At 36.1% G+C, this 13,014-nt stretch overlaps 1 protein-coding gene across 7 annotated transcripts in view; it reads right to left on the minus strand.

Moving 5' to 3' along the window:
- KDM4C (lysine demethylase 4C) overlaps positions 1–13,014 on the minus strand; it is a 347,582-nt gene that overhangs the window by 137,082 nt on the left and 197,486 nt on the right. For 6 of the 7 annotated variants that reach the window (XR_004424679.1, XM_033123278.1, XM_033123280.1 and 3 more), the window contains 3 exons: positions 9,328–9,509; positions 7,495–7,708; positions 5,592–5,668 (listed from right to left, as the gene is read on the minus strand). Coding sequence is in view for 6 of the 7 variants with exons in the window: in XM_033123278.1 (XP_032979169.1) it covers positions 5,592–5,668; positions 7,495–7,708; positions 9,328–9,509 (473 nt within the window). In the remaining variant the exon portion in view is untranslated. Of the gene's footprint in view, positions 1–4,097; positions 4,209–5,591; positions 5,669–7,494; positions 7,709–9,327; positions 9,510–13,014 lie in introns of those variants that run through there. The other variant, XM_033123283.1, reaches the window with a different exon arrangement.

Consider the following 13,014-nt stretch of genomic DNA (forward strand, 5'->3'; position numbering starts at 1 on the left):
AACCGTGGAAGTTTTCTTTAGCTCATACAAACTGCACTGATCTCACCAATAATTACCAGTGTCACTTCTATTTGCTACACTTTTCTGTTATTCATCATCTCTGACTAGGTTAAATAACACATAACTAAATTTAGTTCTACTGAAGGTCCCCAATTCCTAAAGAAAACTAATTAAAGCAAAATGGAAATACAAAGCCACACAGAATCAAGGGACGTTAGGGTCAGTGAGAACTTAGATATATATCTCCAGTCGAAACTTCTCATTACATTGCTTTTAAATTTTCCTCTAATTTAGATTTTGTTTAGATTATAGGCATGTCAGCTACTGTGTATACTCTGTTCCAGCCACTAAGAATTATTTAAGGTAATAAAAAGCCCCCTAGTAAAGCGTAACAGAAATGATACTTTATTCGGAATTTTTCACACTAACAATTAAAAACTATGATTGGCAACTCATAACTTGTAAAGTCATAAATTCGAGTATGATGTTACCAATCTATATATGCAGTTCTCACTCCCATTTAAGGCACTAAAATAACCTGAGAGCCCCCACCCCCTGAAAGGTCCCTGAAGAAAGATCCAAATTTCCTGGAAAAAACCTACCAGCAAAGAACTACAATATCTCTAAATTTTAAAAAAAAGAAAATCTTACCTATATTCCTGTTTAACCTTTTAATCAGCTTATATTTATTTACTCTTCTGAACTCTATATTATAAATTCTTCAGAAGACATAGAAAATCCTCCTATATTTTAAATTAACATACTACCTCTTAATACTCTACATAGTATTAAGCACACGGGTTATTAATTTTTAGAATAAAAATTAAGTATTTAGGTTACCATTCCTTACTAGACATTTAACTAACATCTTCCTTCATAATTATTAGGCTGTGCAAAAGTAATTGCAGTTTAAAAGGTTTAAAAACAATTGCAAAAACCGCAATTACTTTTGCACCAACCTAATAGAACTTTAGCCCTAAAGTAGTGTTCAGGTATTTCACAGAAATACCCAGACCCAAACAAAGATTTTCAATGTAGGGATAAAAAAGAAAATAGTGGGGGAAAACCTGAAAGAAAGCAATACAAATTCTGTATTTTCACAGTGAAAATATTAGGATTATGTTTTTAATTAGTAATAACTTATAGTCATTATGCCATGGAAATCAATAAACAGATTAGACGTAAACTACAGTAATTAAGGTCAAAGTGATTTGATTCACATTAAAAATCAAAATACTAAGAAATGCATGCAAGAATCAGAGTATAGACATTCTACACCTAAAAACAGAACTTGGTAACGTTTGAATGTGCTCTGAAGTGGTACTATAATGAAGGAGTAAAAATTGCTCTAAAACAAATTATATAACTAGTCACAAAAGGATGAAAACAAACAGAACTGAAAATAAAATAATCTAATAAAGCTCGGTTATAAACCATAAACTCAAACATAGCTTTCAGATAGCTGTGTCTATCTAAGCAGTACTGAAACAGGACAAATAGACACAAAGACATGCTATTTAGTTAGAATGATGGACCTACAACCTGTATCTCAAGATAGACAGGTATTGGGGGATTCTCTGACTGTTTCATTTCATTTCATTTCAATTTAGACATAGAGCTAGGATTCTAGAATCCAAATTAGGGATCTTGAGAATATTATGGTAAGCGAAATAAGTCAAACAGTAGAGAACCATATGACTTCACTGATATGTGGGATAAAAAGCAATAAAGGAACAAGACAAAACAAAGAAACAAAAACTCATAGACACAGACAATAGTTTAGTGGCTACCAGAGGGTAAGTGGGGAGAAGGGATATTAGAAGAGGGTAAAGGGGGTGAAACATATGGTGATGGAAGGAGAACTGACTCTGGGTGGTGAACATACAATGTGATATACAGGTGATGTGTTACAGAATTGTACACTGGAAACCTATGTAATTTTACTAATGATTGTCACCCCAATAAATTTTAATTTAAAAAAAAAGAAAGAAAAATTGTAACAAATCTCTTCCTCCAACACATGAAGTTGCAATACAACTTGCTTCTTACCCATATTTTAATTGCTATGAATGAATAAAGTAAAGACATGGTAGCAAAATGAAACAGTGAGCAGGAACCTGAAACTTTGGAAATGGTGAAAGCATCTAAAGGTCACAGATAAAGTTCCTGCCCATCTCACAGCCTTCTTTATGCTCTACCGGTTCAGAAATGATCCAACACTACACCAGGTGTGAGGCTGTCGCAGACCTAAGTGAGACCAAGTTCTCGCCTCCAGTTACTTGAAGACTAGCAGAGCAGTCGTGTCCAGAGTATGCACTCTAGGATTAGTAAATAAAAAGTCAGCTGCTCTGTGAACATGGATGCTAGCCTTGTATAAATCCTCAGCCACCTTGCCCAGGATGATGCTGACAAACGTAACCACCTTCTAATGTATGAATTTACTTATTTATTGTCCGGGATTGCCTTTGTTTCTTCCAAAATTTAAATTACTGATGCTTAACTCTATGAGATAGTTACCAGTATAGTCTCCTTGTTTTCCAGCTTTACTGAAATACAGTTGACATATAACATTGTGTAAGTTTAAGGCATACAACGTTATGATTTGATATATGTATATATTGAAAAATGATTACCAAAAGAAGGTTAGTTAACACATCCATCACTTCAGTTACTTTTGTGTGTGTGTCATGAGTACTTTAAATATCTACTCTCTTAGCAACTTTCAAATATACAATACACTGTTGCTAACTATAGTCACCATGCTATACATTAGATCCCCAGAACATACTCATCTTGTAACTGGCAGCTTGAACCCTCTGACCACATTTACCCATCTTCCTCACTCGCTCCACCTCTGGCAATCACCAATCTATCCTCTGTTTCTATGTGTTTGGCTTTTCTTTTCTTTTTTTTAAGATTCCACATATAAGTGAGAGCATAAGTATTTGTCTTTGCCTGACTTATTTCACTTAGCATAATGTCCCCAAGGTTCATCCATGTTGTTGCAAATAGCAGGATTTCCTTCTTTTTTTATGGCTGAATATAATATCGCATTGTATATATCTACCACATTTTCTTTATCTATTGATCCATCAACGGATATTCTTTTTAAAAAGAATCTATAAAAAAAGAACCACCATATACAATCCCCACAAATACCTCATGAGAATGACCACAAGATATTTTCAGCTACCCTCTTCTCACCCTCAAGACTTTCAAAGCACTCATCACAAAAGGGAACAGAATTAACTAGACCACATTTGTTGTGTAAATGTATATCCGAAACAAAATATGTTACTGGAGCAGTTTGCCTTCATGATGAGCAAGTCTTACCTTAACAGGGTATGTTGGAAAAAGAAAATCCCAAGAAATAATTAGGAATTAGAGTTAGAGAAGTGCAAGCATCAATGACGTATCACCTGACCTCCTGGGACTGTCACGTCTCCATTACCTCCTTTACAGCCTCCATTTAAAAGGAGGTTTAGGGCTCCTTTGGAACCTAAAACTCACAATGTGAGATTGATTCTTGAAGAAGTCAGGTCTAAGGATATTTTTAAAATGCAACCATTCCAGCCACAAAATCCAAAGAATCATACTTAAGTGTTTAGTAAAAATTAATATTGCAACACTCACTGCCACACTAAACAAGGGTGTTAAAGCTAAAATGTCAGTATTATCAGTTAGTTCTCAACAATGCGCAAACTGCAATTCAACTATTTCTCAGGAGAAAAGTTTAGGAATAGAGCTTCATAGGCAAAGTGCACCCAAAATGGATAAATTGAAAAAAACAATTGGTCACTGTGAATCTGAATTATTTCCACTTAGAAATAAGAAATCGTGTGGGTCTAAAAAAAAAATCATTGTGAGGTTTTATTTAATTGTTCCATTTCTATTGCAAATTGAAAGAGATTCACATGGTATCAATATTAAAATACAAAAGGCTTACTGTATATTCTGAGGGGGCAAGGAGTTCAGATTAATAGAAAGATTAATTGATATGAAGCATTATATCAATTCCAGAGTGTGATTAATCTAAGCATTTCCTTCTTAAAACATGCTGAAGGAAAACAGCATCATCGATCAGAAGCAGCCTGGGAATCAGGGTGGGGGGCCTAGGCCTGGCCCTGGCTCTGCCATGCAAAGGAGAGTGGTACCTTGGGTAAACAACAGGACTGGTCATGTGTGTGAGCACAGGAGCCAGGCAGTAACTGTGGATGGAACAGAGAACTCTTCACACCTTGGTGAAGTGGATTAGCATGTCTCTAATCTCTAAACCTATACCTCAGGGTGAATGGGAGGACATCACTGTTCAAACTGATTCTGCAAAGCTTTACTTCGGCTCCTACAGAGGAAATAGGACCTACGTGGTAAACGAGAGTTGAACATATTTATTATAGCAGGACTTCCTGGCTGATTTATAGATGTTCCACATTTACATAAGTTTTGTTAACATAATGATCACACCAAGGGAAATACCAAAATGTGTTCTGGGCTCACCAATGAAAAGACTTCTTAAATTGGCGATATAACCTCCACAATCAAATAGATCAGATTACTTGAACTATAAAGAATGTCCACATTTTCACCCATTTTCCCCTCACTAGCCGAAGTCAATGACCGCAGAGAAACACTCAGAAGGACATCGCCACGGGTGCCTTTAATTTACAGTCAGCATATGTCCATTTCAACACTGAGAGCTAAACATACATAGTCATGACACACATTTTCAGCATGCAAGGCATTTTCCTTAGACTGTCCTTCAAGTTTTTAACTTTGGTTGCAAGGAAATTTAAATCATTGTCATTAGCAATCACTGAAGAATAAAACAATTGCTACTATTACACAATCAAAATCATCAGCCTGAGCATATACTCTGAGATCAAGAGTGAGGGATACAGTGTTGAGATCTGACAGGTTCCCACTTTCAAGAATGTCTGTCTGTTATCTCTTGAAAAGAGAATTTTTTACGAAAAAAATCTGTGGATTAAGGTGGGTTAATGAAATGAGAGTCAATGCTTGGATATAAGCTGAAGTTTCAACAGGGTCTCCAGGAAAAATAATTTAGATTAAGAGGAATCTGTGTCCCTCAAGTGGGAGATCGTTTGTTGTCGAAGGTTCTGCCTCAAGGTCACAGCAATGCCTGGCACAGAATCGACATTCTAGAATTTATTGAAGTATGAACGTATGAATGAATAAATGAGTAAAGGCCTCATGCTAGCTGAAGAGTGATGTATGAGCATGGTTCCCTCAGGGGTCAGTGAAGATCCCCATTTTGACTATTACTTCGAATACTTATTTTCAAGAATTGCAAATATTTGGAGATTCGCAGTATTTTGGACCCGCTCTGATAAATTGGCATTCTCTGTAGGTTCCTAAGATGAGGAGTGACACCTCAAAATGTATTTAATATTTCCAAAATGAATATAGAGTTACATGTAGGGTGATTTAGAAAGAGAAGACTAGAAATACGGGTAAGTATGAAATTGCACACAAAAGCACGCATACAATCTTATTTTACCATTAGATTTAAATGTGCCCACAGTGGAAGGAGTGAGAAGAGGGGTTAACAGATACTAAAATAACCCACTTACTGCTGTCCATGCATTTCTTTTGCACCGGGCACATAACCATCCATCAGAGATCTCCTGAGAAGGGACACCATAACAACCTGTAAAACAATGGTACGAATTCATGAGTTAGGTCTTAGACACTGTGACAATATTACACATCTTAGCACGGAATAAATCAAAACAACTGTTTGCCCTATAATTTTTGATTCTTTGAACAAAACATAAGCAAAGCGGTCTCAAAGATACATTTGGTTCTCACACCTCATAGCTAATAGAGTATCAGTCCCAGGAAACATGAGAGTATGGGTCTTAATAGTAACTAATGCTTGCAATAGTCATGATAGAGAATACTGAGGATAATTCTTAAATGGGCAATAAAATTTATGAACCGCAGGTCTACTACTTTATTCATGCCAAAACATATTTCAAAATAAGTTGCAATCCATGAGCAAAATTTGGGGAAGTTTTAAAATAAAACAATAAACTTTGACATATTTTTTTAATTAACGTAATTTAAAATTACATTTCAAAAATTATATTTCGCTATCTTTAATTTCAGTGATCGAGACAAAGGAAGCACAATTCATGGTCAGTGATAAAGGATGTCTTCAATTCTACTTGTCTATTCAGTACATACTTGACTCAAAATAACTATGTAAGAAGAGAGCTGATGATGCAAATACATGTAGCAATCACATGATACCAACAAACGTGTGTTACTCTGACTTCTTGAAATAAAGGGTTTGGAAAGATTTAAATGAGTAATTTTTAGTATCAAATTTCTGTAACACTTGAGATGGGAAAAGAAAATAACAGAAATGTAATTACCCAAAGAAAAGCCTATCATAATTAAGCAAGACCGCAAAATGTTTAGTTCAAGCACATGTTTATGAAATATTATGGTTAAATTGCATGGCTAGTGCATTCAAGAGTCAAGATTAAAATCCCAATTTTTCTGTGAAATGGTGCTTTGCCTCTTATATACATATACATATATATGTGTATGCGATACAAATTGACATAAATACAATAAGAAGGTTGCTATAATTATATTTCAAGCAGATTATGTTCAAATCCCTTGGGGAAGTTGAATAGTATCCAATTAATAAATAAATAACAGAGAGTGAGGTTATTCCAGCCCTAATGTAAGACTGGTGTTACTCTGGCATAAATACAGAAGGTAATACTTATTATTATAAACCATTCTGACTAGATTGGCAGAAATAAGCCCTACATAAGTATGTTAACAGAAAATGTGATTTGGTAAGATCTGGAATATTAAAATGCTTTCAAACAGAGTTACACTATATAATAGATCTTTTATACAAAATCATTTTAGAGATTTACAAGGCAGGCCAATTAAAAAAAAATGCATCTATCACTTATCCAATTATGTAAAAATACCAAACAGACAGGTATGGAGACTAACCACCTCAGTCCTGGCTGAAACAACTGGAATGACTGTTATCCCCTGAAAGGCAACAGGAACCCTACCCTTACAAAGAATAAAAATTTAGCTCAATAATTAAATTCAACAACTCCCAAAAATCACCAAAACAATACTCATTTCGCTTTAGGAAGTCACAAAGGAAAACAGTCAAAATCAACATCAGAGATTAAAATTAAGTTTTTAGAAACTATATCTTAAAATAAGTAAAATTCAAGCAAGTGAAACTTGATGACTCAGTGTCTGAAAGCCAAACAAACAAACAAACTAGATGTGCTCTCTACTGCTATTGCATAAAACTGGAGAAAAGGGGATGATTATACCTACTCATACTTTCATTAGAAAAAATGAGGGAATGAATGACCTAACCATTAAGAATGCCAAGAGTTCAATACAATAGATTTGGTAGGTTACAAAGAGGTGAGAAATAGACTAATCACTGAAAAGCCAGCATTGATGAATGAGAGATTCATTTACTTGCATGAACCCGTACGCAGCACTTTGCACAAGAGATGAGAAGACTTGTTCCATCCTCTTCCAGGAAGGCATTAGGTGGAGAATATTCTATATTTTCTTCGCTATAAATAAAACACATCTCTGGAATGAGGGGCTTAGTCTTTCCTCCCGAAGGAACCACTTCATCTAATTTTGTCTCCCATCTAGAATCATTTTCTTCATTGCTGCTATCTGGCTGAAAAACAGAATATTGCCACATGAGTAAAAAACACAGAAAAGAACTCATCATTTGTTCTAGTCACTCAAATCTACTAAGAGCTGTTTCATCCACTAACTTCCAGCTTCTGTTCCTCTTCTTGTTCTCCCTGACCCAACTATTTGCTTTTTATCAATGCTCCTCAGGCTCCCATGCTGGTGCTAAGCTGTAGGAATAAGAGGATACTCTGCACATTTGCTTGTATGAGAAAGTGATGAGCTACTAATTTCTTACATAAATAGTTCATGGAAAGAATCGATTTCTCTGATGAATTTTTTTTTTTTTTTTTTTTTTTTGCTTCTTTATTTGCACTAGGTTAACAGACCTGGTGTCATTTACTGAAGACTCTTACCTGGATACACTGGAAGGAGTGTTTTAAAGACCTCAGTTTTAAGCTGCACAACAATATTTAGGGAATTTTGGAAGGCTTTTGCCTCATCACAAAGTTTCAAAAAATCAAGACAGAAAGAGCTGGTAAATGTCACTAAATAAAAAATAAAATGTGCAAAACAAAATTGTCACTTCTCACCAAAATGTACAAAAAATGTTTTCTGCTTATTTGAAACTCTAATAGATATCCTATTATCTCCAGAGATCTTATATTAAATTTCCTTAAATCTTACAATTTTGGTGGGACTTTTTTAAAATTATTGGGAAAATACACAGCCAGATATGGAAATAAAAAATAAAAAGTTTTTCCAAGAAAACACAGACATTTAATGATTAAAAAGAAAGCAAAAGTAATGTTTCTCATTCACCAGGGCCACATTCAAAGACAAGTAAATAAACTACTTCCTCTATTTACAAAGGTCTAAAACTGTGGCATATTAAACATTTTCATGCTCTGAAACATCAGAACAGAAAAGCATTTACTTTTCATGGAACTCTAAGAAAGATGTGCTCTTGAATAAAATATTTCTCATTCGATTAGTGAGACTATAACCCAGAACACAATGCCACATCAATACACATTATTGTATCTTAGAAAAGATCATTGTGTGTGAGAGAGCTGGAGAATGTGGCCCTTGGTGAGCTAAAACGCTACCAGTATAACAGATATGGAATGATACTGAAAACCACATGGGGCACAGCTGACTGATGAGGGTGAACTACACAATTGCGTGTGAATCGAATTCTGCTGTGTCTCTTGCATGTTCCATGTGGGAAGAAAAAGGGAGACATGTTCAGTGTGGTACTAGAGCTGACATTTGTATTATTGAGAGTCACATTTTCAAACATAAAGCAGAGTCTTGGCCTAAGTTTTCTCTTGCAAGCTTCTACTATTGTTAAGCTTTAAATTCTGTGTGTCTTGGAAAAAGGGGTAGAAAGGTTGGAATTGTCCCTTGACTGAAATAAAGGTCAACAAATAAACCAATCATTTATTCAAAAATGATAAAGCACTGTCAGAGAAATGTCTCTCAAGGAGCACTTAGAAATTCTGTTTGCTGCCCTATTATGGCCATCGGCTACATAAGTATTAATGTCTTCCTTTTCATGTGAATATTTACCTTGCAATGATTCCCCTGTGTTTTTACAGCCACAGAGCAAGTGCAGCAGTGAAAGGAAACCTTGTCAATGACCCGCCACCCCCTCATTACCTTGTAGTATGGCATGAGGAGCGCACAGATGGCACAGTGAGGTTCCATTCTGGCCATGGCTGTATTATACTCTTGCTCAGCTGCAAAGTTTGGGGACTTCGTCTGCCAAAGGTGGACCAGAGGCTTTGCCCAAGACTCTGTTTCTTCCACTTCCTCCTCAATCAATGGAACCTCAGGCAATTCTGAAGAGACAGGGCATGAAAACAGTGAGCATGGGACCCAGGGAAAAACAACCCTGGTTACAAAATAAGCAAACATTCCAAAGTGTCTGATATTAATGGGAGACAGGAAACCCATTTTATCCTTCCAAGGCATTCTGAGAGAAGTGCAACAAAAGGAGTTTTCTTTTCATCCTCTTCATCTTCAAGGACTAGATCAGATCTGATGGCCAGACAACCACCCTTCTTTTGACACCTTTCCTGGATCCCTGCCAGGAGTAACTACATTGTTCGCTCCTCTCCACTTCACTACTTCCCTGTTTCTCCTGCTACCATAACACCTCCTGTGGTAAAACAGGCTATAGGTATGAGATTACCTTCCTTCCAGTTAGCAGAGAATCTGCTAGCCCAGTAACTGCCTTACCAATATTTTCAGTTTCCTCACCTGGAAACAATTCAATAAAATTTATTAATGGGACTTCATTTAATTAACTTTTGGGCTCAAGAATTCATGACAAATAACATTTACATAGCACATATCATGTGCCAAATAATACACTGCCATTACATGGAAGTAAAAGACTACCTCTATATCAAATCTTTTTTATTTGTTCAATATGATACCTCCAGAGGGTTCAATTTCTTTAAGCATGTATATTTGTTAACATAAAAGGGGCAGAAATCTATTCCACAAAAATATCATTTTATGAAATTTTATAGAAGGGAGACAAATACAGAAAGACATAAAAGTTAAGAGATAAAATTCCTCATGCCAATATCAGACGACCATGTATCAGGGCAGGTGGCAGCAACCATAGCTACATCTAGTACTTAATGTCTAGAGCTGTGGCACATTCTAAAATGCCTCACTAGTAGCTGTCACAGACTTAGGAATAAAGCCGTGTGCTCAACTCCCCAGCATGGGTGTTTCTGTGAAGCAGTGGGCTCCAGCCCCTGAACTGCTGACTTACCTGTTTTAGAAAAAGTCAAAACAGATTTATTCAGATTAAAAAAAAAAAAAAAGTGGAAGGGATGAATGAGGCTGAAAATAATTCAAAAGACATCAGATGCCAACTGAAGTGAAAGGGAACATACCTACTTCCATGTTGGCTGTGGTATTATTATTATTACATTACTTACAATGGAAAATGTTTAGTACTCGGCCAGAGGCAGTATTTGAAAACAAAGCAAAAGGTAAGAACCTTTGTCTATATAGAGGGTGCCAAAAAATGTATACCAGTCATGTGTATACATTTTTTGGCACCCCCAATTACGTATTTGCAATTGTACCCCCAGAAGTAATCTGCCTCTAAACATAAACTGGTTCCACTTCAATTTCCCAACAGTAAACTACAGAATACTTACTGTAAAGACTAAGATTTGACAAATGAAAGGTGGGAGTGAAAAGTTAGCCAGGAACTTCAAATACCATTAAGTCCTTAAATCAGAGGCTAATATCTCCCACATATATACTAAAAATGGGATCTAAACGAAAAGAAATCCTTGGTTTTGCGTAACTATTGCTACTTACTAGTACAAAATAAATTGGTCGTATCACTTGCATTACTATAAAAGATTGAAACACAACATCAAGATAGCTGATGTCCTTATCCCTTTAGCTGGTCATAAGTTAATGTAATTTTTATGGAGCGATGGAGGAACACTATTTAATTCCTACAAGCCTAGCAACAATGAAAAACAAGTAGAGGGAAAGGACAATTCCTGCTAATGGAGCCGGGGAGCAGGAGGTATGGGCAAGGGCTATGGCAAGACTTGACGTAAGGTAGCCTATGCAACCTGAGCTTGTCCTCCGACCCTCCCAGCAACGACCTGGTAGAGGACCCTGGTCTATGGCTGTCCTTCCCCAAAGGTGATGTCTACTCTGGTGCAAAAAGCATTTGTCTTCTGTTTGGATGCTCTCCGGGACAGGGCATGCACTGAACACCGTAACTATGTAATCCCATAAATCAGAACTAGCATGGGAGCAGCGCCACGCAGCACCAAGTCCAGGGAACCGTCAGTCCAGGGACCTGGCTTTAAATTCAAACCCTTCGATTCAGAAGCACTGAATCTGGCTTTGGGTAAGACAGAATGAGAATGAGAATCCCTTCCTCACTTACTTCAGGGTTGTTGTTTTCTTCTTTTTAAGATTAAAATGATATAGTAAATATAAAACTTCTTTTTAAACTCTAAAGTGCTAAAGTTCTTCATAAATTCTAGAGGAATATATAAATGTATATATTATTACATAAAATCCATCCAATTGTCTAATTTCATTTGATCTGTTTGTCAGTTCAATACTGCAATATTTTATTAGGGGGAAAATAGACTGCATTTAATCGTAAGTATATGATGGTGACTGTTCAGATTTCAATTTAGCTTTAAAAGTAAAAACTATTGGCACATTCTTGAAGGTAAACATTTTGTCTCCCTGACATTTCCTCATCACATTATTCATCCCTCCTCTACCTCCTAGAACTCTTGCTTCCCTTTGAACCATGGTATTGTACAAGCATAGACTAACCCTGGATATTGCCTTTCTCAGACTACAATATTCACATAACTACAAGTCTCAATCCCTTAGGGAACCAAGAATGTTCTGAGGGGAAAAGTCTCCTCAGGATATCTAAGTACTCTCATCATCACACAATTCCAAGGGAAAAGTCTCCCTTTCAGCCTCTAAACACGTACCTCTATTCCTGTTCCTGTTCCTTTTAGTGTGCCTTTATCTGCCAACTTTTTTAAAAAAATACTCTCTCTAGCTTCCAATTTACAGCAGAGGGAAAACGTTTCTCCATTGTTGCTTTTAAATGTTTTGATTCTCTAACATCACTCTGCCTAGGAATTTCCTCTCTTTTTTCCCTTTCTTCAACTACAGTTGACTAATAAACCTCTAACTGTTTCACTATAATCTCATTGGTATATAATTAGCTTACAAAATATATGTATTTTGTAACCTGTTGTGCAATGAAAATAGACCATACTGTTTTATAGATTTTTCGATTTTTAAAATATCAAATTAGTTCTTACAACATCTTCATAAAAGAGGGCAAAGGCAGATATTAGTAAACATATGAAGACATGGACACTGTAGGCATTCAATGAACACCAATGTTTTTATTACTATATCTCTTTTTTTTTAACATCACAATCAGAGGATTGTTCAGAGCTCTGAGTCTCATCCTGAATGCCAGTTTGCTGTAGAATGGAGAGAATGGAACAAAGGAAAGATCCCTTGGTGTAGTGCATTAAAGTCTGGGATATCTGTGAAAGCATTACCAGCATAGAAGTCCCTTCTTTCCCAACTGTATTCTCAACAAGAACAAAAGCAAAGCTAATAGCATAATAGCAGTTCTCAAAGTTAGGTCTATGGATTCCAGGAGACACACACACACAATTTCTGACATGGTCAAAAATACTTGCATAATAACCTGAAGGTATTATTTGCCTATGTTATCCTGTTGACATTTGAAACGGTGATACAAGAGCAATGGAGGATAAAACTGTTGGTGTCTGAAACTGTCTGAAC

Source organism: Rhinolophus ferrumequinum, chromosome 12 (assembly GCF_004115265.2).
Source record: "Rhinolophus ferrumequinum isolate MPI-CBG mRhiFer1 chromosome 12, mRhiFer1_v1.p, whole genome shotgun sequence".
Lineage (NCBI taxonomy): Eukaryota > Metazoa > Chordata > Mammalia > Chiroptera > Rhinolophidae > Rhinolophus > Rhinolophus ferrumequinum.